Raw genomic sequence first — 26,377 nt, 5'->3', positions numbered from 1 at the left:
AGATTATGCCTGGTTTTCTGAATTCCCAAAATGTGTTCCTGAACGGAGTTCTGCACCAATTCAGGAAATCTATTCCAGGATCTCAACGTTCTGAAATTATATCCTTTCCGTTTTGTTCGCAATCTATTTTGGTGAAAAAAGGTATTGCTTTCCACTACAGTATTCCCCTGCCAATCAGTTAGAGCCCAGAACATCAAGTTTCTGCAATGACAAATCTGCATAGCTCTAGCTCTCCATCGGAGAAATTTGCTTGCTGATGAAGGATCCTCCTAGCTCCACTCTTCGATTCCACATTTATCAGTTGAAATCAATCATAAAGACACATTATTTGATATTATATTGCATTTTGGACTCAAATTTCTGCAGTATTCAATCATTAATCATCATCTCATTGCAGAAATCTCTAAAGGCTGATATGAAATCTTTGAGCACACTAGTATACAAGTACCAATATAAAGGGCAATCAGGTTATTGCTGATGCTTAGTGAGTGTGTTTGCTTTGTTTATAATGACAAGTTGCATAGATGCATGCTGTTGTCAATATCTTGGCAATGGATGAATTTAATGATTTCAAAGTCAAATTAATAAGCAATGCCTTTTCTCTATTATTTTGAAAGTGCTGGTTAGGGCAAATGAATGTTATAATAGGTAGACAGTAACCTTTTCAATTGTGTGAATTGAATCCCTTTTCATGACCAGACTGTTGACTGTAAAGGTGCAATGAGTTTCGGCAGTCTCAATCTATTCCCAACAGCATAAAATTGTAATGTAAGCATCCACTGGATACACAGTCACTACATGAAAAATCTTACTTTGTCACTAATTGAAATCTTGTTGAGAATTGTCACAGAAATAACTGTGGTGAGAAATGAAGAACAGATGTTAACATGACGTAGTGAGAGGCCTTCTCTGAGGCTGAGGTTGAAGAACATTGTTAAGCAATATTGAATAAGCTTTATTCCTTCATAATTGTGACACAAGATTGGGTGATTGTTTATGGAAAATTGACTTCCTGTTGTATCAATATTTCTTGGCTTAATGAGCACAAGTTTAAATATTCTAGAAAATGTTGAGCATAGGAAGTGATGCTACAACCTTGTCCCATATATCAGTTTACAATTTGAGATGGGCAAAAACATTACGAGCGATAGAAAAAAATGAATAAAAATGGTACCTCATTACAGCACCATTGCAAGATTCTAAGGGTGTAAATACAACTTTTGGGGAAGGCTCAAATTGAATTGTACTATTTGCCTGTCATACAATAACCTGATTTTCATTTCCATTCAAGTGCTACATTACGGCTGATAATGGATAGCCATTCTACTCTCCACCAATGTGTGCTCCAACCAAAGCTGGATGACTTATTATTCAACCCACCTAACGTCCCTCTCCACTAAAATCTGGTGTCATCATTAATCAAGCCACTACTGGCTATTGCATTATTAATCATTATAGTCATTGAGCGCAGAAAAGACCCTTTTGGCCCATTTGAGTGCACACCAACATAACTACCACTATAGGTACACTAGCCCTAATTTCCTGCTCTTGTCCCACATCCTTAAATGTTATAACATTTCAAGTACTCGTCCAATTTTTTTTAAGGTTTTAAGACTTTCAGTCACCATTACCTTCCCAGGTAATGCGTTCCAGATTCCTAGCATCAAAAGTTTTAAATTCCTTCTAAATCTCCTGTCCCTTACCCTAAAACTATGCCTCCTTGTGATTTCCCAAGGGGAACAGCTGCTCTCTATTCACCCTGTCCATATCCCTCATAATCTTGTACACCTCAATCATGTCTCCCTTCAGTCTTCTCTGCTCTAAGGAAGGCAATCTGTCTATCAATTCTCTCCTTTGGGCTCAATTTCTCCATCCCTGGCACCATCCTGGTGAAGCTCCTCTGTTACCCCCTCTAGTGCTATCATATCCAGTAGTGAAGTGACCAGAACTGCACAAGAGTATTGGCTTGACCAACATTCTGTACAACTCCAACATTACCTCCTTGCTCTTATACTCTATGCCACAACTGATGAAAGCAACTGGTCCATATGCCTTCTTAACTATCCTATTCACATGCTGACTTTAGGGATCTGTGAATAATTATGCCAAAACCCCTCTGTTCCTCTAAGCCTTCCAGTGTTCTTCCATTCATTAAATACTCTCTTCTTTCTTCTTCCAAGTTGCATCGTATTTATCAGGGTTAAATACCATCTGCCACTGCTCTGCCCATCTGACCAATCCATCGTTATCGTCCTGCAGCCTACAACTAACTTCACTGTTAACCATCCTCCCAATCTTAGTGTTGTCTGCCAACTTGCTTAACATTTCCCCCAACATTTTCATCCCTATCATTTATGTATATAATAAACAAGAAAGGTCCTACTACTGATCCTTGTGGTAAACCACAAGACAATAGCCTCCAGTCACTTACAAAGACCTACCACTACCCCTTTTATCCTACTACTAAGCCAGTTTTTGATCCATCTCACCAAGTTTCCCTGAATTCCATATTTACAGATTAGATTACTTAGTGTGGAAACAGGCCCTTCGGCCCAACAAGTCCACACCGACCCGCCGAAGCGCAACCCACCCAGACCCATTCCCTTGCATTTACCCCTTCACCTAACACTACAGGCAATTTAGCATCTTACCTACACATCTTTGGATTGTGGGAGGAAACCGGAGCACCCGGAGGAAACCCACACAGACACGGGGAGAATGTGTGTGGAGCTGTTCAGCATCAGCTGAACTTCCCTCAACCACACACACTTAGTCACGTTTTTGAAAAATTCTAACCAATTTTGTGCAAACTCCACACAGTCAGTCACCTGAGGCGGGAACTGCACCCGGGTCTCTGGCGCTGTGAGGCAGCAGTGCTAACCACTGTGCCACCGTGCCATATGTTTTAATCTTCTCTATCAGTCTCCCACGTGGAACTTTGCTAAAATCCATATAAACGGCATCAGCTGAACTTCCCTCAACCACACACACTTAGTCACGTTTTTGAAAAATTCTAACCAATTTTGTTAGGCATAACCTCCCTCTGACAAAGCCATCCTGTCTATCACTAATTAACTCCTGCCTTTTCAAGTGGATATTAATTCTTTCCTTTCAGGGAAAATATTGGAGAAAATTATATCACTAATGTAAGACTCACCAGTTTGTAATTTAGTGGTTCAGCTCTACCACCTTTTTAGAAAAGCAGAACCACATTAGCCATCCTCTAGTCCTCTGGAAATTCCCTGGTTGCCCGAAAGGAATTAAAAATGTGTATCAGAGCCTCTGCAATTTCCTGCCTAACTTCCCATTGCAGCCTGGGATGATCTGGGTGAGGGGATTTGTCTGTTTTTAAACCCAACACAGTTTTCAATACCTCCCCATTCCCTGTGTAAAATTGAGCATGTTCCTCACAGTCCCATTTCCTTTTCCAGAGTGACAACCATATTCATTTAACACCCTTCCAATATCCTGACGCTTTACACACAGGTTGCTCTCTTGTCCCCTAATGGGGTGGGGTCTCTTTCCTGGTCAACCTCTTCCCCTTTAATGTATTTATAAAATATCTTACAATTATCCGTAGTCCTATTCACAAATCCTTCTTCATGACCCCTTTTCTGTTCTTCGAATTGCTTTAAGTTCCCTCTTAGCTTCCTATATTCCTTGCGGGCAGTAGCTGAATTACTCCCTTTGGACTTGCTAAAAGCCCTTATCCAGTCCTGAATTGTCTCCGATATCTCCAAACTTATTGCTGCTCCATTTTCCTGCTAAAGGGTACTTGTTGGACCTGTACCCTCCCCAGCTCCTTGTTGAACGCTCTCGACTGTAAACTTACCAGCACGATTCTGTTCCCAGTCACCTTTTGGCCAGCTCCTGCTTTATTTCAATAAAATCACACACACAGGGACACACAATCCAGGACTCCCCTTGCAGCTCAGAACTTGTCTGCAGATCAGAGACAAAATTTGTTGCCTTGATCTGTATCGTCCAAATGAGTATCCTGTGAGCACGTCAGCTGGTGGGATATCAGGATAGTGATCCCTCACAGGCTCTTCTCAAGCAGGAAGCAGCTGGCACAAGTAACAGAACCAAGCAAAACAACCTTAGGATTCTATAATGCCTCTACAGATCCAAAGGGAATGATTGAACTCTGTAAACAGCAGTAGCTAAATTTATTTGATTTCCCCATTAGAGAAGTCATCCTAAGCCACAGCACAAGTTCGCAGACAGCGATCATGAGCATTGTCCATACCACCTGTCAGCTTTTATGATAACGTGGAGTCATGTTGTTGTGCGAGTTTGAACCACAGGACTGTAAAAGATATGTTTGTGACATCTGGAGAAAACTGAGAATTAAAATTTATTTCTCATTTTAAAAAAGGCTTCCAAAAATAATTCATGTTTGCCTCTATCGTTAAAGTTTGATGACATCTCGAAGGTTGATAGTGTCTGCTTTATTTAACTGCATCTCTTAATCAACAGTCTCTATTCACTAACTCTTTGCCTTGACAATCAGATATTGTGTAATAATTTAAACAATCTGAAACTACAAACTTTTTGCATTTGTCAACTCCATTCAAAATAACCAACAATTTATAATATGTTTTAAATTTTATTTACCACGAGATGTTGATAGCAATATTTGGAATTAATCACCAGTATAGAGTATAAAATAAATAACTGATTAATTGATCATAGGTTCCAGCATTATTCTTTTGCTCAAAGTCTCTATTTTAAATAAAAGGACAGTTGTGAGGAGGTAATTCATTTTCAATTTTAAACATCTCTGATAGTCAATGTAACTATTTTTGATCTGGTAGTCCAATTTTTATATAGATAGTCATCACTGGTTATTTCTTCAAACACACTTTGCAATGATTTTGCTTTGAATTTTCAGTGACTGTAATGTACCAAAAAAGTTTTGTCCTTACATGACAGTTTTTGCTCCACTTTCAAAACCTGTTTTGTGATTCATCCTGTCTATTTTTGTCACTTTTTTTTGTATTTTGAAAGCACTTACCCTGACAAGCTTTCTTCTGTACTCATTCCCTGAAAGTTCTGAGTTGCTGTACAATTAATGTAAAAAACGTGAAGTACAGAAACAGACTCTAGTCAAGTGACATCAGTTACCTTTTGGACTGCCTTGTCCAGTGAGACCCCAGACAGTAAACAACAAGTATTCACCTGATAGTTGTGCCTAATCATGTCTTCACATCAAGGTAGATAAGGTTATGGTTAGATAGAAGGTTAGACAGAAGTCCTGCCTGATCTTTCTTCCCCTCCCTCTTCGGATCAATTGCAACATGTTCTTCCAAGAACAGCAGTTAGATCAGGGTAGACTATGGATTGAATATCGTATTTGTCCATTTTGCATGGCTCAAATACTAATACTAAACCAAATTTGGATTTTGCTATGCATCTTAAGCAAGGTGGTCCAAGTTGTATGCAGCTCAACTATCCACATTCCGGTAACATTATAACTTTTTGTCAAATGCTTAATTGAACAGAGGCAGGATGAGGCTGCAGTTAGAGGTAAGACCACTGTGAACAATACCACAACACAATGAAATTGAAGAATATGGGTTTTTCACATTTCTGTTTGGCTCATTTGACATTTTAGAAACTCCCAGACAACTGAGTCAAAAGCCACAGCAGGCATTTGATAAAACATTAGTTAGTACATCTAAAACCAGACCATATCCTTGTTTCTTAACTGACAACATGATCTATGCTTCAGGTTTTTTTTGCCATTTCTGGACCATGAATTTATGTATTCCCATTTTGGATCTTCTGTTCCACTACTTCTTTTGTTTCCCTTTTATACTCTTTGATCTATCGACCCAGGTGTGTGAGTGCTTTACTTAACTTAACAGGGAAAGAGAAATTCTTGTTGATATCTAATTATAAGAGGCTTTAGATGGCTGCTGTCCTGTTTTCATCTGTCGCCGCCTCATTATGTCAGATAAATATACTCCCATTGCTTAGAATAGACAAATAGTTTCCCACTCTTAAAAATGGGTCCATAGTTCAGGTCAGAATATCTCTGGGCTCATAGATTCTAAAGCAGCATCCTTAATTGCATTTAAAAAGGGAACTGAATAAATGATGTAAAAGGACAAAAGAATTGAAGTAAATGTATGGCTGGTTCAGGGAGCTGGCACTGCCACAATAGAATGAATAGGTAAATGGTCAAAAGAAAAGTCTGTACCAAACAGAAGTTTGACAGTGTGAGATTTAAATGGGTTTTTGTTAGTGCTTTTGATAAATTGTTCCATGAGTTTTTTCTGTCAGAAACACTTGCACAAGAAAATGAATGACCCTACAAACACAAAGTATTTTTAAAAAGTTATTCAGAGTACCTTATGCATATTTTATTCAAGATAAAAGGCTTTGTGATTGTCTAAAAGAGGCACTTCTGTGGAAACAAGAAGCAGAAAATACTCTGCTATTCAAATCAATGGATAATAATGTCATCACTCCTGTTTGGTTTTTGTATGATACACACTCTCTAGAAGCTCACACTGGTACAGTTGTTTCTAGCACATTATTGTGGTAGGACCATATCTCTATCACAGTTTGTATTTTCTGACAGGCACAACTAAGTGAACACTAGCCCGTTCATCATTATAACCTTTAGTTATATTAATCTATTTCCAATGAAGATGCGTGCACACTTTTTTTTTTCAAGAGCATAATGCTTCAAAAATGATCTCACTCTTAGCATACTGCACAGTACAACTATTACAGCACGTGTCTGTCCCATTAATGTCTTCATCTTCCCAGGACTAAATATAGAATAACACCAGAAACAATTTTTTTGCATGAATAAAAAAATTAATCCAAATGGTTTTATTTCTTGTGCTGATACATTCTTTTGACAACAACATCATTTATTCCAATTAATGAGTGACCATTTTTTTAAAAAAAACATATGTTTGGCTGAAAGAATATTCCACAATATTGGCACATAAGCATCAAGATTAATGTCAATACTTATTACAAACAAACTGTAGAAAATTAACATGCTTTCATAGTCCTTTATCACATAGCTCCATAGGGGGCATAACAAGACATGAACTGTTGACTAAACAGGGAATTCCAAGACCAATTAATAAGTGTAATTGCATTCAGGAAGCAACAGTGAAACAGAAGCAACAAAGATGCACTACGCAAAACCTCACAAACTATATAGATGGGATTTTATTTTCTTTGAGTGTACTTCCAGACTGCAGTTTTTGACAAAGATTTAACAAGCCCTGTGAGAGCTCCGTTTTTCACTTGTAGTTTGCCCACGAGGAAAGATGCATTGGTTTTAGCTCTGACTGATGCGCCGGGTTACGCACATAACAACACAATAGTGCCAGTGGCTTGCAAGTCCAATAAATCCAATAGTTGTTTCAACGAATTATTTCTCAAGGAGCACATATCAAACACCTGGATCCTCCATGTTCAATCGTTAAGATAAAGTCTGGATACAGACTCCTCCATAGATGGGCAGTAGGGCGTATGGAGACCTGTGCCTGATGTCTGAAGATCCTGGCCTCCCTCTTCTCTGGAGGAGGCTGTTTTTAAATAACAAGATCATTGTAGCTTACGTATTTCTTTTTGGCTGCTGGGCCTGTAGGAAAGCAGCAAGATGAAAGTTAGAGCTGGGAGGGTCATTAGTCAATGTTCTTACACAATAATAATGATTACTTTCTTCAAAGAAATGCATGAAGTGACACTGATCAACAGCAGTCACTGAATAAATGATTTCCCTTTTGATGAGAAACCTACATTCCTCAAGGCTTTACACAAACATTTACTTCCATGACCCCTTGATTAGTCAATGGAGTTGACCAGCATAGGCAGGAGTCAAATAGCATCCTTTTGTGCGGTTAAAGTCTGTAAAAGGTTCTGATATTCGCAAGTTTATACAACTCAGCTCGTTACTTAATCCCAAATCCTAAAAGCAAAAATTTCCTTTGTGCCCAGAACAGATCGAAATAGGGAAAACAGAAACACTCCACATATTTGCTGAAGGGAATTTCTCCCACAATCCAATAATTACATTACCTTGTGGAAGTGCAAGTCATATTGTATGTGGACACTTGACTGAATCAAAATGAATTTATAGAAAACAAAATGGGAAATGGTTTAATCTGCAGACATTCTTTGTAGCGACGATGAATTGATTATGTTTGCAAATCTCATTCCTGATCCTTTTCCTTAACATAATTAGTAATAACTGCTTTGATATCAAATTGCTCTTTCCAATTGTCTTCCCTCCTCTCCTCGGGGAACTGTCTCATACCTGATGTGATTTTCTGATGTGTTTACTGCTTTGGTCAAATACTCACAATTGCTGCCTATCAACAGGTAATGACTGCTGTCAGGATATTCAACTGGGGGAAAACAATCAGAGCCAAACCTGGTGCTGTCCTAATAGACCTCCACCTTGGCTTTGATTCCAATAACATTCTCCTCATGCCAATCACTCCTTGCTTTTATTAATTGTGTTTTCCTCCATCCAGATGGGGGGTATTAGTTAGGTTTTCATAGGCACAGAAAAAGAAATACTTACTGAAACGGTGGTATGGCTGTGGTTTTAAAAAACCTTTTGCAATAGAACATGATAGCAGAGGTTACTGGAGCCAGTCTTTGGAAATAAATAACACCTGTGTGAAATATTACGAGCCTAAAATTCCTAACTGCAGCACACCACCATTTTGGTAAGAATTGATTTTTATATAGTAAAGGGAATGGTTAGCTTGGTTGGCTGGATGATTGGTTTGTGATGCTGACGAATAACAATTCCTGCACTGCTTGAGATTACTATGAAGGACCTGAGGCATGGTGACCCTCAAAGCAGCCTTATGGTCCAGTAGGACTATGGTAACTTAACAATTGACTTCTTCATGTTTTAAAAAAAGGTAAACTCCAATTAATACCCTCCTAGACACAATATAATTAAAAACAAAGACAGCATTCAATAGAAGAATGATACCTTAATTAAGTAAAAGCTGGTTAACATTGAAAACCAAAGTTTCAGAACCATCTGAAATTAGAAAGTCAAATGGAGTGCTGCTATTCATTGGAAAGGGAATGTAATATGAAAGTAGGGAGGTTTTGCTGCAGCTATAACAGGGCCTTGGTGAGACCACATCTGGAATGTTTAGGTCTATTTGAAAACACAGGAGTAGGATTCAGCTACCACTTGAGCATGCCCTGCCATTCGAGAGTGTAGCTGCACATCGACATTTAATGTAAACTTCCTGAACCATCCCCCACATCCCATAATGTCTAGAAAACTATCAATCTCTGTGGAAGTTTACAAACAATTCACATCGGCTGGGTGATGAAATTCCTCCTCCTCTCAGTACCAATTGGCTTGCCTCTTTATTCTAACAGTGTAAGAATTTTCAACGTATGAGGTTTGTTTGTTAGTTATTCTTCAGAATACAAGGGCAATCTCCTCACAGCACAGTCCCACCTTAGGACAACATGTAAGCTTTTGAAGTGTCTTGGTTGGGTGGATAGTGGGAGTGTGGTTCCTTGTGGGGGAGATCACAAGTAGTGGGTACAGCTTAAGAATAAGAGGAGGATTAAGAGAATAATTTTCTCCTGAGGGTCATCACAATATATTCAAGTAGTTACATTTTTGTAAAAAAAAAAGGGACTCAGATTATTGGTGGGGTGGTGGGCGGGGGGGGGCAGGGAAAAAAGTAGCGGAGTTGAGATGAATACCAGATGAGCTGTAACAATTGAATGAAGGACTGTATAGCCTAATCTTGTTCAGCTCTTTACACTCCTTCACATTCACCTATTTAGTGATTCTTTCTCCCCTGCAACTTCCATCTCTCTCTCATGTTGCAAACTCTGGAAAATGCCTACATCTCTCTCTTCCTTTTCATCCTTTTAAAACCTTCTCTTTGACTAAGCTTTGTCTGTCTCCCTTCCTTTCTATTCTTGGCCTGTGTTTTCTGAGAAGGACTGGAGAACGTCAGTCCCTCTACAGTAAGGGTCTTATATTTACCCCTGACTAATGCACCTAACCTACAGATCCCTGAATACTATGGACGATTTAGTATGGCCAATTCACCAGTTAAAAATCACACAACACCAGGTTATAGTCCAACAGGTTTAATTCGAAGCATTAGCTTTCGGAGCGCTGCTCCTTCATCAGGTGGTTGTGGAGTACATAATTTTAAAACACAGAATTTATAGCAAAAGTTTACAGTGTGATGTAACTGAAATTATACATTGAAAAATACCTTGATTTTTTGTTGAGTATCTCATCTGTTAGAATGACCATGATAGTTTCACTTCTTTCATATGTAAATTACAGAATTTTTTTATAAAAAAGTTACATTCTCAGGTTAACTGTAACAATTGGTGTCAGCCAGATAAAATGTTGAAGGTGTTAGCCCCCTGTGTTCCCTGTCTGTGCCATACTTTTTAGATAAGAATCAGTCCGTTAATGAGTTAACTCAATCCGTTATTGAGTTAACGGAGTCTTACATGTCATGTAGTTTTTGAGCAAAGTACAATGTAACTCTGCAAGTACAAATTCACCACACAAAAGTGTGTGTGTCTGTCTGGGGTGAGGGGTTGAGTGTCTGGGAGATAGAGTGTATGTGTAAAGTGTCTAAGTCTGTGAGAGGGTGCATATGAGAGTGTGGGAGTGTGTGTGTGTCTGTGTGTGTGTATAGTGCAATGGTGGACATCTGTAGTGTGACATGAACCTAAGGTCCTGGTTGAGGCCCTCTCTATGGGTACGGAACTTAGCTATCAGCCTCTGCTCGGCTACTTTTCGCTGCTGCCTGTCCCAAAGTCCGCCTTGGAGGATGGTCACTCGAAGGTCAGAGATCAAATGTCCTGGCATCTCCAAATCAATTCACCCAGTCTGCATATCTCTAGATCTTTTGCGTCTCACTGGATTGTGTAAAGTTGAAATTTTGTACAATTAATGTAAAATCACTGAGCTGAACCTTTGTAATATTACAGAGAAAAGCACAAAGTTACTGATTAATTACCACTGAAATAAAGACCTTTGGGCTGGGGAAACTAATTTGTGTTTTCGCATTTTTCTTTCCATTTTGCCAAAATTCCCAAGTCCTTGACAATAATAATCTTTTGAAAGTTTAATTGTTATTTCAACCTCAAATGGGGAAGTCCAATCATTTATTTGATTCCTATTAAAACGTGAAGAAAAACGAGTGTCTTTTGCTGCCTTTGAGACATGATTGACAGCTTCTTTCCCTGCTTGACAATGTTACTTGCTGTTGGATGCCTCAAGGTTCCTTGATTTGATGTCAGATTCAAATTAACATCAAGAAAGGGGAAACCCATGCCCCAGAGATCTCTGTGGGAAGCTTTCTTTGAGGTCCATAGTGAAGGCCTTTGCTATGCTGATGATTGCAAAATCCAGACCAAAATGATGCAATTTGCTGTTAACCAAATTCAGCTGAAAGCAGAGAAATAGGAATATCGTAAAACCTGATACACTTTAAACAATGCAGATTTATTTTTGGAACACACAATTATGTTGTGGTTTTTGTCTAGTCTTCAATGAATGGATGCTTTACAAGCATTCCCCACCCCCTGAAAAGATGTGCAGGTCCCTTAAAAGATAACAGTATCCCCTTCCTTGTTGATATATGTATATTAGACCAAGAGCCTGTAAGACAGTTTCCACTTTAGAATCTTAAGACAATAGATATGGGAGCAGAATTAGATCATTTGGCCCATCGAGACAACTCTGCCAATTGATTATATCTGATAAGTTTCCCAACCCCATTGATCCCTTTACTAATTAAGAACCTATCCATCTCTGTTTTAAATACTTTCAATGACTTGGGCTCCACAGATGCATCACACTCTCTAGAAATTCCTCCTCATATCCGATCTATAGGGTTGCCTCTTCACTCTGAGGCTGTCTCCTTGGGTCCTCGTCTCTCTTTCTTGTGGAAACATCATCTTCACATCCATTCTATCCAGGCTTCTCAGTATTCTGTAAGTTTCAATCACATCCTCCCTCATCATTTCTGAACTCTAAATACACACCCAGGGTCCTCAACTGCTCTTTATATAAAATGCCGTTACATTCCCAGGGTCATTCTTGTGAACCTCCTCTGGACCCCCTCCAATGCCAGTACAAGCTTCCATAGTTACTGGTCCCAAAACTGTTTGTGATATGCCTAACATGATCTGACCAGAGCCTTACACAGTCTCAGCAGTACATCCTTGCTCATGTACTTTAGCCCTCTCAAAATGAATGCTAACAAAGCACTTGCTTTACCAAGTCTCTTTAGTGCTTCAGATTTCTGAAGTTTTTCCATATTTAGAAAATAGTTTACTCTTCCTAGCAAAATGCACAACCGCTCACTTTCCCACATTGTATGCCATCTGCTACTTCTTTGCCCACTCTCTCCTTGCCTGTCCAAGTCCTTCTGGAGCATCCCTGCTTCCTCAACACTACCTGTACCTCCACCTGTCTTTGTGACATCTGCAAACTTAGCAAAAATGCCCTCCATTCCTTCATCCAGATCGTTATTATATATAACATGAATAGTTGTAGTCCCAAGACTGACTGACTTCATGGGGAACCCCACTAATCACTGACTGCCACTCTGAAAATGACCATTATATCCCCTCTCTCTGCCTTCTGCCAGTAACCTTCCCCTAACATCATGGGTTATCATCTTATTTAGCAACTTCGTGTAAGGCACCTTGTCAAAGGCCTCTGTAAATCCAAATAGATCATTGGCTCTCCTTTGTCTGACTTGCTTGTTAGCTCCTCAAAGAATTTGAACAGATTTACAAAGCCATACAGGATCAGCCCTATTTTGCCATGCACTTCAAAGTATTCTGCACTCAATCTCATCTTTAACAATGGATTGTAAAATCTCATCAACAACTGAGGTCAGGCGAACTAGCCTATTATTTATCATCTTCTGCCTTCCTCCCTTCACACACAGTGGTATTACATTAGCCACTTTTCAGTCTTCTGGGGCCCTCCCTGACTCCAGTGATGCCTCCTCGGCTATCTCCTTCAGGGCCTTTGGGTATAGTCCATCTGGTCCTGATGATTTATTCACCTTCAGATCTTTTCAGTTTCCCAGCACCTTCTCCTTCGTGATGGCCACTGCACTCTCCTCTGCCCCCGACTCTCTTAAAGTTCTGCTTTGCTGCTGGTGTCTTTCACCATGAAGACTGATGCAAAGTACCTATTCAGTTCCTCCGAAATTACATTGTTCCCCATTACTAAGTCTCCAGCCTCATTTTTCAGTGCTCCAATGTCCACTCTAGTGCCTCTTGCCTTTCTCCAACATCTTAAAAAGAACCACTCACCATCTTTATTTATATTTCTGGCTACCAGCACAAGCGGCCAGTCTACGACTTGATATAACATCAGGTAGATCTTCAGTGAAACTTATTTAGGGCAGGAATTAATTCCACAATTTTTCTGAAAAGGATTATGGAACTCTCTGCCAGTGTGTCGGGAACTACAATTCTATTTTGTTGTAAAGCTGGTGATCTGGTTGGCACAATATTTTAAACCTGTGCAGCTCTCCATCTTGCCTTTCTGCTATAAACTTCTAAAATCCAAGCATGAGGATGCCTAATCACAAACTGCTGACTTTAATTCTCCTGTTTCCAGTGGTGCCCAGGCCTGAAGCTTCACAGAGGTTCCCAAATGCATAATTCACTACCCATTTGCTTTTGCTTCTCTTACAGCAAAGACCCGTGGTGTTAAAAGGTTTGAATTTGTTTCCACTTCTCCCCTGCACAGCATTGAAAATGATAGACTTGTTCATGAGTCTATTTCCAGCAGCCTCTCATGAGTAAAAATCTATGTGCTCCACAGGCACACACAAGTTACAACGGAATTATTTTTCACCCATGAATGAGCAAACAGAAAATACGCTCACTTCATGTGAAAACCAAATTATCTGCATCTTGTGTCCTGATCTGTTTGGAAGGCAAGACCAGTGCTGGTGCATGAACTGTGAAGTCACAGCCAAAGTCATACACACATCTTACACATCCTGATTCCAAATTAGTTTTCCTTTTCCCATTCTCAAGTAACAAGCTACAATTTCACACGACTATTTGTTTCACAGGCATGCGTTGCTTTGTGAGGAAAGAGGATACTTTACATGCATTCCCTTTCCTAACTGTTGGAATTAAAGCTCCACAAAGTGGCTGCTATTTTAACACAATACTAATTCTGGGGAAATCATTAACTCAGAGCAAAACTTTCTCAATGATGTTGACAAGTGCGAGACTGTTGGGAAAATACAGCAATAATGAAGAAAATGATTCTTTAAGCGGAGTAGAAAAATGTTCTGATTATGCAGATATTGGCCTGGATTTGCCAATGGCAAGACAATCAATCATTTCTGCAGTTTAGATGTGAGTCATACAACACAGAAACAGAGCGTTGGTCCAACTCGTCCATATCAACAAAGTTTTCCCAATCTAAATTAGTCCCACTTGCCTATGTCTGGCCCATATCTCTCTCAAACCTTTCCTATTCATTTACCTGTACCTGCATTGACCACTTCCCCTGGCAGTCAGTTTTGAAATGCTCCGGCTTAAAGAAAAGACCTGTGCTGTTCATCTTATCTATGCTCCTCATGGTTTTATAAACCTCTATTGAAGGCCACCCCTCAGTCTCCTGTGCTCCAGTGAAAAGAAAAAAATCCAGTCTCATCTTACAATACAAACCTTCATTCCTGGCAACTACTTGGTCCATATTTTCTGAATCCTTTCCAAATTAATAACATGCATCCTATAGCAAGGCAACCAGGACTGTGCACAGTATTCGAAAAGTTGCCTCACCAACCTCCTGTGCAACCTCAACATGGTGTCTCAAACTGTATAATCGATGGTCTGAGCAATACAGGCCCTTCTTAACACACTCTCTACCTGTGACGCAACTTTCAAAGGACTACATACCTGAAACTCTAGGTCTTTCTAGTTGATAACACTACCCCAGAGTACTACCATTAATTATTTTACCAAGATGCAATACCTCGCATTTATCCAAGTTAAACTCTATTTGCCATTCCTCAGCCCATTGATCAAGATCACTTTGTAATCTTAATCTGCAAACTGAACAAATGATGCCTCCTAATTTATCATCCAAAATCGTTTCTATAAATATCAAACAAAAAGTGACTAGCACCAAACACTGCTGGTCACAGGCCTCCACTTCAAAATACAACCCTCCACCACTCTCTATTTCCGACCATCAAGCCAATTTTGTATCCAATTGGCAAGCTCTCCCTGAAAGTGTAGTGCTGGAAAAGCATAGCTGGTCAGACCGCATCTGAGCAGCAGGAGAGTCGACGATTCGAGCATAAGCTCTTCAGGCATGCATGGGCTGGTGCTGGCATGCGGGACTAGATTGGGTTGGGATATCAGGTCGGCGTGGACGAGTTGGACCGAAGGGTCTGTTTCCATGCTGTACATCTCTATGACTCTACGTGCACTAACATTCCTGGCTACGAGCAAGCATGTCCACGTGACTGATTTGATAGCCGTGGCTGTGAAGTAATGGCAGGTCAGCTATAAAGTTTCAACTGCCTTCCACAATTCACAAAGACATTTCACAGACGGCACAGGATTCCAGATCTGCTTCCCTCACAGCTTTTTTGACTGCAGAGAAGACCAATATCAAAATTTTGACATTGATTTTCTCTTTTGGTACGATGAGCAGGCACCTCAATACCAACCTTGGCTCTCCCTATCTGATCGTGGGCCATTTCCACCTGTATTGAGACAAGGCCAGGGACTGAAAATGGCTGCTTGTGTTGGCTCTGATTGAGGAAAGGTGGTGAGGTGGCCCAACTGTATGAGTAGGCAACTAAGAAGGGAGGAAGGGTAAGTGGGCGTAGATGATGGAGTAGGAGGAGAGCCTTTGAGGGAAGATGCTCAGTGGAGTTGAAGTGTGAAGCAGCAAAAGCAAGATAGTGGCATTCACCCTTCCAGAGCGCAGAAAGCCATTATGTTTCTTTCTGTGTGGCTCCTGACTGTGGGCCCCATACTAATTCAGCTGCAAAACATGCCATTAGTTATGGATCGATGGGTAGCATTCTTGCCGGTGTGAGGGGAAAAAAAAATTCAGGCTCGAAGCTCACTCCAGAGCATACAAATCCAGGCCCACCTCCAGTGCAATACTGAGGGAGTGCTCCACAAGTCAGTCGGTCAAAGCGTCACAAAAATCCACACCACAGAAGAATGCTCTTCAGCCCATCGGGTTTGTGTCCATTAAAACCAAGTACCTGATTATACCTGAATCTTGACATCATAAGTGCACATCTAAACCACCCTTACAGGCATTTCAGATTCCCCATCACCGTTTGGGTGAAATTTATTTCCTCACATTCCCCTCTGCATTTCCTGTCACTCACAGAAAATCTATGATCCCTCCACCACAGGGAAATGCCCTTCCTGTCTTCTCTATAGGTAGATAGGATAGTGAAGAAGGCGTTTGGTATGCTCTCCTTTATTGGTCAGAGTATTGAGTACAGGAGTTGGGAGTTCATGTTGCAGCTGTACAGGACATTGGTTAGGCCACTGTTGGAATACCGCGTGCAGTTCTGGTCTCCTTCCTATCGGAAAGATGTTGTGAAACTTGAAAGGGTTCAGAAAAGATTTACAAAGATGTTGTCAGGGTTGGTGGATCTGAGCTACAGGGAGAGGCTGAACAGGGGCTGGGGCTGTTTGCCCTGGAGCGTCGGAGGCTGAGGGGTGACCTTATAGAGATTTACAAAATTATGAGGGGCATGGATAGGATAAATAGACAAAGTTTTTTCCCTGGGGTCAGGGAGTCCAGAACTAGAGGGCATAGGTTTAGGGTGAGAGGGGAAAGATATAAAAGAGACCTAAGGGGCAACTTTTTCACACAGAGGGTGGCACCTGTATGGAATGAGCTGCCAGAGGATGTGGTGGAGGCTGGTACAATTGCAACATTTAAGAGGCATTTGGATGGGTATATTAATAGGAAGGGTTTGAAGGGATATGGGCCACGTGCTGGCATGAGATCGGGTTGGGCTATCTGGTCGGCATGGACGTGTTGGACCGAAGGGTCTGTTTCCATGCTGTACATCTCTTTGACTCTATATGAGCTGAAATGTTAAATTGAGGCCTCGTCTGCTCTCTTAGACTGAAAAAATGCCGTTGCTCTATTTTGAAAAAGGAGCAGGGGAGCAAGTCCAAGTAAGTAGGCCAAGGCTACTGGGTCCCTATATTACTGCTGTTTGTGTGAGCTTGATGTATATTATTTGGATGCTGCACATTCTACATTACAGCAGTGACTGCACTTAAAATTGTTATCATTAGTGCTAAAACACTTTGATATGCCCGGTGCTGATGGAGGGCGTTACATAAATGCAAGTCTGCTCTTCTCAAGCGAGCTTTGCCCTGTAACATCAGATACTGAATTCACCAGGTTGCTCTTCATTTTTGAAAATCCCTTCAGAATTCTTACAGCTGCCTGCACAACAACATCTTGGTGCCCCACAGCTGACCCTCACATTTCACAGCTGGATCAGTGCCTAAATCTACATAACAGCTGCAAACACCAGATTTTATTCCCCATCAGCTTCACATTCGAACCTTCAACTTGCAGATTGTTGACCAATTTTAGTGAACTTGGGGAGAATCCATGAAGACTCTGCAGTCACCTTGGTCATGTAAATTGGCTTCTTTTGCAATTCTGTTTCTGGATTTGGAAAAGAAGCTTGGCTAATTTGAAGCATTTTAAAACCAGTTTTATAACACTTGCATTCTGAAAGCCAGTTGTTCATTGGTCTTGACTAAAGCGCACCATCAGCTTGGAGTCTGCTAATGCTGTGTGCAAGTCTGATGGTGAGAAAGGAACTTCTTCACCCAGAGAGTTGTAAATCTGTGGAATTCCTTGCCCAGTGAAGAAGTTGATGCTACTTCAGGAAACATTTTTAAAGATATTTATTTTGTACAGGGATACAGTGAATGTGCGCGGGTAAGTGGATCTGAGTTCAAAAAAAAGATCAGCCATGATCTTACTGAATGGCAAAGCAGGCTCGAAGGGTCAGACTGCCTACTCCTGCTCCTAGTTCTTATGTTCAGAGATTGGGAGGTATAATTTAGGCCAGCACTTTAACAGTACAGCCTGCCTTCGGCACGGTGCTAGTTGCTGCCTTGCTGATGAGGCTTTCAAGAAAGATCCCACCTGTCCTTTCAAGCGGCTATAAAAGATCCCAAAGGTCTATCTGAAAAACAGCATGGGAATGCTCCTGTTGCCCTGGTCAATATTTCTCTCTCCATCGATATAAAAAATTGTTCACTTCTTATTACTTTTCACTAAAACCCATAGAGCAAAGTTCTGACATACACACAAATGTTTACAGTACACTAGGAGTACATTTGGTCCATTATGTCAGCTAAGATCCACTTGTATTAATCCCATTTTGCAGTTCCAAAGCCTTGTAGGCTGTGACAATGCAAGTGAATATATGAATCCTCCTTAAATATTGTGAGAGTTTCTGACTCAATCAGCCTTTTAGGCAGTGAGTAGCAGACTCCCACCACCTTCTGAATGAAAAATTTCTCAATTCTCTGCTTAGCTTTCTCCCTCTTGCCATTAAACTGATGTCTCCTGATGATTGACCCTTCTGCAAACGGAAAAAGTGTCTTCCTATCCAGCCGACGTACCCTTCTCAAACTGCTGCAAGGAAAGCAATCCAATCTTTCCTCATAACTTTAAACCTCCAACCTGAGCAGTATCCTGATGAATCTCCACTGCACTCTCTCAAATGTAATGACATCCTTAAGATAATGTGATTTGAACTGCCTGCCATCTTCACGGATCTGTGCATATGCATGCTAAGGTCCCTCTGAACTTCAATGCTTCCCAATGTCTGACATTCATAGTATAATTCATTTATCTTGTTAGACCTCTACGTGTGCGTTACTTCATACTTTTCCAGGTTGATTCCATGTGGCACTGCTCTGTCCAACTGACCAGTCCATTGACATCATCCTGCAGTTTACAGCTAACCTCCTTAGTATTTACCATTCCTCCAATTTTCAAATCACCTGTGAATTTCTTGGTCAAGCTTCCCACATTTAACTCCAGATCATTAACGTACACCACAAACAGTAAGAATCCCACAGGGAACAGAATTCCAGTCACAGAAACATCCCTCTACCATCCTGCGTCTGGGCCAATTTTGGATCCAATGTGCAAGGTTCCGCCTTGACCAGTCTGCCGTGAGGAATCTGAAGTCTTAATTAAAAGGCAATGTTGATCATATCCAATGCATTAACCTCATCAACATTCCTAATTACAGTGAAGTATTATTTATACTGACTGCAGTCTGCGTTGAATTCAATCATCACAATAAGAGTGTCTTGGTCATAGTCATTTGGTTTAAAAAAATGGCCTTCATCCCGCCACGTCTATGCCACCCAACAAACACTAAACCACACTAATCCCATCCACCTCAACTTGGTACATAGCTTACTATGCCATGACATTTTAAGTACTCATCTAGGCACTTCTTAAATGTTGCAAGGGTACTTGCTTCCACCACTGTCTCAGGCAGCAAATTCCAAATTTCTAGCACCCTCAGTGGGGAAAAAAAATGCTCTGATTTCCTGTAAACCACTTACTCCACATCTTAAACTTGTACCTTCTGCTCTTAACATGTCTGCCATGGGAGAAGAGATTTTCACAATCTACTCTGTCTATCCTTCTCATAATTTTGTATACTTCAATCAGATTCCCCAGCCTCCTCTGATCCAGTCTCTCCTCAACTGAGATTTTTCATCTGATGCAACATCCTGGTGAATTTCCTCTGCATCCTCTCCATTGCAATCACCTCCTTCACAAAGCATGGTGACCAGAAATGCACACAGTATTCCATCTATAGCCTAACTAATATTTTATGAAGTTGTACCTCGACTTCCTTATTCTACGCCCTAGCTAATGAAGGCAAGAGTCCAGTAATTCTTTTTCACCACTGTCTGCCTGTGTTTGAAACTATCCCAGGCCTGATCAAATAAATTTTTCTACTTTGAGGTCTTGTTAGTTCAGTCTATGATAGGTGTGGTTTTGAAATGCAATGCTGCTAGGAATTTGGCTCAGATTTAAGCTAAGAACATTACGGATTCCTACAGATTAGGAACACAGAAGCATTGGAGTGGGCGATTCAGACCCACTAGTTTGCTCCATCATTCTAGATCATGGCTGATTATCCATCACAACACCAATTCCTGCACTGTCCCATTACCTTTGATGTCAATAGAGTCCATCAATCTTGAACTTGCTCTGACGTTGAGAATTCTAAAGACTCACCATTTTGAGTGAAAAGTCTTCCTCATCTCAGGCATAAATGGCTTTTTTTCATTCTTGGATTGTAAGCGCAATGTTCTTGACTCCCCACGAGGGGTAACATTCTTTCTGTGTCTAATCCATTTAAAAATATTCTGTTTCTATATGACAACCGCTTATTGTTCTAAACTCCAGAGAATACAGACCTAGTCTCCTTGATCTCTCCTCATAAGCCAGTCCCACTGATCCAAAAATTAACCTGCTTAATGTTCACTCCAACTATGGGAAATATATCCTCCCTTAGGAAAAGGAACCAGAACTGCACACAATACTGCCGGTGCAGTCTTACCAGTGATCTGTACAACTGAGACAAAACATCTTTGTTCCTGTACTGTGTTATGGCTAACATACTGTTTGTCTTCCATTTAAAATCCAGTGTACTCCAGAGAGGATCCTTTGATATCAACACAGGGCATAACTACTGCAAAACTATTCAAAACCTCAGCCCGTCATCAAAGTATAGTGACAACCTCTGCATGACCAAATATTTAAAAATGGCCATCACATAATACATTTCATACCTGCTTTAAAATGAGATTGTTTAGCTCTGGAATGTAGAACTTCTCTGACATAACTAGACTATGAAGATCTCTCTTTTGATCGTTATTGCTTACTAATCATTTTTTGCTCCCTCACTAAATGGAATGAACCCCAAGCTTAGATATTGTGCCCCAAAATCCTGCCACCTTATAGTTAAACTAGACTATCTGTAAATTACTCACTGCATCTCTAGCCATGTTAATTCAGCTCTCACATATTGACAGCCTCAATCACTCCTCATGAAAAATTCACTTAAAGTTGTCTCCGTTTTCCTTTATTTTGTCCACAAGCCTTCCTAAAGTAAATACCTAGGTAAAAACAATGACTGCAGATGCTGGAAACCAGATTCTGGATTAGTGGTGCTGGAAGAGCACAGCAGTTCAGGCAGCATCTGAGGAGCAGTATTCCTGATGAAGGGCTTTTGCCCGAAACGTCGATTTTACTCTCCCTCGGATGCTGCCTGAACTGCTGTGCTCTTCCAGCACCACTAATCCAGAATTAAGTAAATACCTGCCAGAACTAATGAGGCAAATAAGGAAGATCATTATTCTTCTGAAAGAGTTTATTAAAATGTCTTGGTCACAAAATTCCTTCAGTAAGTATGTTTTCTGATTGCATTGGTTATACAACAACCAGAAAAGTCATGAGATTTGTTCTACAATAACATGTATAAACCTGGCTTCTTTGTCTTCAAATGTTAAATTAGATTCAAAGTTCCTTATCACTGAAGGATGGTGCAAATGATTGATGCAGCTAAGAGATTGATGACGGATGGATTTGCAGAGGTGCCCATTGTACACTTGACAATATAATTTACCTAGGTGGAAGTCACTGAGGCATGAGATAAGATACTGAGTTGACAAGTATAAACAAAATTGAATTCTTGTAGCTCATTAATTTTCTCTTCCTGTTGATGCTTATGACTTTCAACCTTTCATGTCTGATGTTTCTAACCTCTCAGATACATTATGCACAGCATTTCTTATGCCTGAGTATACATCCTTTTTCACTGACTCTTGCTGGAGCTAGTCACCACTGCTAATATGGGTCAATGACATCTTTCCCTTGTGGCTACTCAATTGGGTGAGGTCAGTGGACTATTGGCCTTGGCTCATCCAGTTTTCAAATGAAATCCTCAGCAGGACATTATCCAGGTGTCATTACAACTTTAACACTGGGAAAATGTGGCTGGTTCCTTCCTTCCCTAACACAAAGTGCTTGAAACCTAGTGCCACAATGTGTGGATTTGTTAATCTTTCATTTTCTTTTCCATTGTTAAAGTTTTGCCTTTAGCCTTCTCTTTACTATGCATTAATCCCTAATTCAGGTCAAGTAATAAACCTACACCAGTGTTCAACAGCTGAGACTCAAACTGGTGAGCAGAATTAGCAGAACTGTGTAAGTTACCACCTTCTCCAAAACCCATTTCCTCCCTTCCTTCATCCAGGAGGCACTTGGTTATTTTTCGCAGAAGGAATAAAGAAAACAATATAAAATATGACAAAAAAAATTAGCAAAAAATTTTTTTCCAGCAACACATTTTTCAGCAAAAAAAATTAGCAACCAATATGCTATAACATGGGAAATTTAATAGTGATTAGTTGTGTTTCGTACACAGCAATATCAATACAGAGATGTTGGACTAAATTCAGATCAAAGTGAACGGAGCAAGTGGACTCATTCAGGATAGGGACTGTAAACTGGAAAGCACCTAAATTTAAGTTGATGTCATAGAGTCATAGAGATATACAGCATAGAAACAGACCCTTCAGTCCAACCCGTCCATGCTGACCAGATATCCCAACCGAATCTAGTCCCACCTGCCAGCACCCAGTCCATATATATGTCTGGAAAATACAGTCAAGTGATGTGCCATAGAATCCCTATAGTGTGGAAACAGACAATTCGGCCCATTGAGTCCATACCAGCCCTCCAAAGAGCATCCCACCTAAACCCACAACCTATCTTATCTCTGTAGCCTTGCATTTCCCATGGCTAATCCACCTAGCCTGCACATTCCTGGACACTATGGGCAATTTAGACTGGTTAATCCACCCTAACCTGCCCATCTTTGGACTGTGGGACGAAACCCATGCCAACACAGGGAGAATGGCTGTGTGGGTTTGCACAATCGCCTGAGGGTAGAATCAAACCTTGGAAATAATCTACTTGGTATCTCAAAAACAAATGTCTAAAAAAGCAAACACTGGTGGAATCATTAGATCAGAGTCAGGTCGTGAAGGCTGCTCTTTCACTGGGCATACATCAGCCTGGAAATTTTGGGTAAGATTTTTTTGGTGTAAGAGGAACTGCTCAGTCCCACAAAAAATCAGTGAGACAATGAAAACATACTTGGTTCTGGAGCAATCTACAGCTGTCCTTCTGAACAGCACTGTTGACTGCATAATGCCAAATGCTGATGGGTTTAGCACTTTAGAATACATCCTATGCCCAATGGCAAGCCCTAAATTTGTGCTTTGGATTCTCTGTACATCATAGGACACCAAGTTGCATAATTCCAGTGGCTGACATGGAGGGCTGTATGCAAAGATCCCAAGTAGATGGAGACCACTAAGAATGGCGTGGCTAGTTTGGCTGTAAACCAAACTACATCCGGTTAAGACTACAAAAATCACTCCTGTCACATGCTAGTCATAGGTATGCCACTGGTGCTATTCATTGCAAAGTTTTGTTAAAAATCTCAATGGTCCATATCAATATTTGAAAAATGATAATACGACAGAAGAGGTTCATTTTGTCAACTGGATGGAATTTCATGGCTTCCATAACCGGGGAACATTTGAAGCTTGGGATTTGCAATCTCTTCAAATGGTTAAATTAATAATTTCTAAAAGATCATTCTTAGTAATGGTGATACATAAGTATGAACTTTTTTAGTTTATGTGTCTGCTTTGTTCATCCAGTCTGTAGACCTACAGTTGCACATTGTGGTTAACACCTTACAGTCCTTGGAGTTGGCCCAGCAAGCTAATGCGTGATAGAAGATCACTACAGAAAACCATCTACAAGACTTAACTTAGAACTGTGATGAAATACTTTCCACTTGCCTGGTTGAGTGTCTTTCCATCCAGTGCTTAAAAAGCGTGACACCATTCAGGATAAAACAGTTCGCTGAACAACATCCGAATCACTCCCTTCATCGTTGGTGCACAGTGACAGTAGTTTGTACCATCTACAAGATGCACTACAACTCAAGCATGGCTCAATAGCATTTCTCAAACGTGACTTTTACCAGCTAGCAGGACATCGGTATTAGATTATATGGGAACACGAACCACTATATTCTATTCTATTCTAAGGCACACATCTTCTTGACTCAGAACAACATCAGCATTCCTTCACTGTCGCTAAGTCAAAATCTTGGAATTACTTATTGCACAGAGCCTTGTGACTGCACTTATATCACAGGAGTTCAACAGGCAGCTCACCATCACCTTCTCAAGAACAATTAGGCATGAGCAATAAATTCTGGTCTGGTTGGAGATGCTTAGAACGTTTGAACAAAGAACAAAGGACAGGAAATCAATTCAATGTGTGTAAATGCAAAGCTATTAATATGGAGCACAGCATTCTAACAGATGGATATGTTAAGTTGAATTGTGGTAGTATGTGTTGATCAGAAAGAAAACGTGGCTTTATACTGTGTAAAACATTAGGACTGTTGAGTCCTTGCTTCATTACAGCAACTGAAGTATTGGGGATAAGGTAGCAGAGAGATATATAACTACTGAAGGTTGGATTACTACTATATTGGTTGGTGACTGGGTCCTATTTGGCATGCAGTTTGGGATACAAACTCACAATGATGATACTATGGGTTTAAGAGGTGTATATGAAGACAGATTGAGACAGAGGTCCCAAAAGGTCTGACTCAAATCAATGAAGTGAACAGCTTGTGAGGCCTTGGGATGTTTTATCAAGTTGGAACAATAAAGACAGCCCGAATGGGTGTGGTCAAGCTCCCACAGTACCAGGATTTTTAATTTAGTTTTCTGCAGTTGTTGGGGTCTTCCTGGATGTGGAAACTTTTATTCCTCTCTCTCTGCTACAGCTAAAAGCTGGGGTTCTCTTCCTGCTACTACAATGGCATGGGAGACAGTCAATTTTACTGTATTTGCTTTTGCCAAAGGTGTGTTTATAGAATGTTACTATATTAGAACAGTTATAGGTGGATTCTGGGTAATCCAAGATGGAGGACAGGAAAAATTTCTAGCTGTCAGAGCTGCTCCTTTTTTTTTTTTTTGGAGGTATTTTAGGTGTTGGAGGTGATTTCCTCGAATTCCAAGAACAGTAATTACTGTTTTATATGCTGTTGCATTGTTTTGGAACTTTGGAGAAAAAAAAGTCAAAACAACAGCAGTTTAAAAGGGAGAAGAGCAGACAAAGGAAGCACATGGTGAGGACACTGCAGGAGAGAGAGAGAGTGAGAAAGCCTGCACAGTTACCACCTTTGCTGTTTGAATTCGTGTACCGCTGGACATCGGAGTGCATTTGGGAAAAATAACAAACAGTGAAATTCACAACTAATCTTGGAGGAAATGTCGGGCGAAGTTCGCAGCACAGAATCAGATAAGCTAATTGTTGTTTTAAGTTTGTCCAAGAGAAAGGCTGCAGTAGTGGGATCAGTGGATTCTTTCTTGATTATATGTTTTTGGAGATAAGTCTCTTGATTAAACTTAAAATATAAGCCAAAGCTATTAATATAACCTGGGGCAGTGTTTGTAGAGGAATAAGGTGGTGTTATTTTCTGGGTCTGTAAATTGTGAAGGAGCAAAAATGGCCTTTTCAGTGATATGTACTACTTGTCAGATTAGGGAGTCTAAAGGGAGTTTAAAGAGAGTTTAAGGGTTACTGTGGATTATATCTGCCATAAATGCTGTTGGATGCGAATCTTATCAGATCGAGTGGATCGGTTGGAGAGACAGATAGAAGCAATGAGGAATTTGCAACAGCTACGGTATGTGATGGATGGCAGTGAAAGGAAGGGGGGAAAGTCTCGGATACAGTCACATAGATGGGTTAGCTCTAGGAAGGGTGAGAGAGGTGGGCAGCTAGAGCAGGAGTCTTTTGTGGATATACCCATTTCAAACAGGTATGCTGTTTTGGAAAATGTAGGGGGTGATGGATTCTCAAGGGAACGTAGCACAAACAGCCAAGTTTCTGGTATTGAGACTAGCTCTAATGCAACGAGGGGTACGTCGGCTTCCAAGAGATCAATTGTGTTAGGGGATTCTGTAGTCCGAGGTACAGACAGACGTTTGTGGCCAGCAGAGAAAAAACAGAATGGTGTGTTGTTTCCCTGGTGCCAGGATCAAGGATGTCTCGGAGACGGTGCAGAATGTTCTCATGGGGGAGAGGGGCCAGCAGGAGGTCATTGTCCACATTGGAACCAACGATATTGGAAAGGAAAAGGTTGAGACTCTGAAGGGAGATTAGAGAGTTAGGTAGAAATTT

At 40.5% G+C, this 26,377-nt stretch overlaps 1 protein-coding gene across 2 annotated transcripts in view; it reads right to left on the bottom strand.

The window, feature by feature from the left end:
* Positions 1–6,818: 6,818 nt before the first annotated feature.
* LOC122559107 (metabotropic glutamate receptor 7-like) overlaps positions 6,819–26,377 on the bottom strand; it is an 864,629-nt gene continuing 845,070 nt past the window's right edge. For both annotated transcript variants that reach the window (XM_087994497.1, XM_087994496.1), the window contains exon 10: positions 6,819–7,615. In XM_087994497.1, coding sequence (XP_087850623.1) covers positions 7,566–7,615 — 50 coding nt within the window. In that variant the 3' untranslated portion in view covers positions 6,819–7,565. The remainder of the gene's footprint in view (positions 7,616–26,377) is intronic.

The sequence above is a fragment of the Chiloscyllium plagiosum genome, unplaced genomic scaffold (assembly GCF_037043375.1).
Source record: "Chiloscyllium plagiosum isolate Xiang-an unplaced genomic scaffold, Cpla_swu_hap1 HiC_scaffold_14, whole genome shotgun sequence".
Taxonomy (NCBI): domain Eukaryota; kingdom Metazoa; phylum Chordata; class Chondrichthyes; order Orectolobiformes; family Hemiscylliidae; genus Chiloscyllium; species Chiloscyllium plagiosum.
This window is presented reverse-complemented; position numbering and strand designations above follow the sequence as displayed.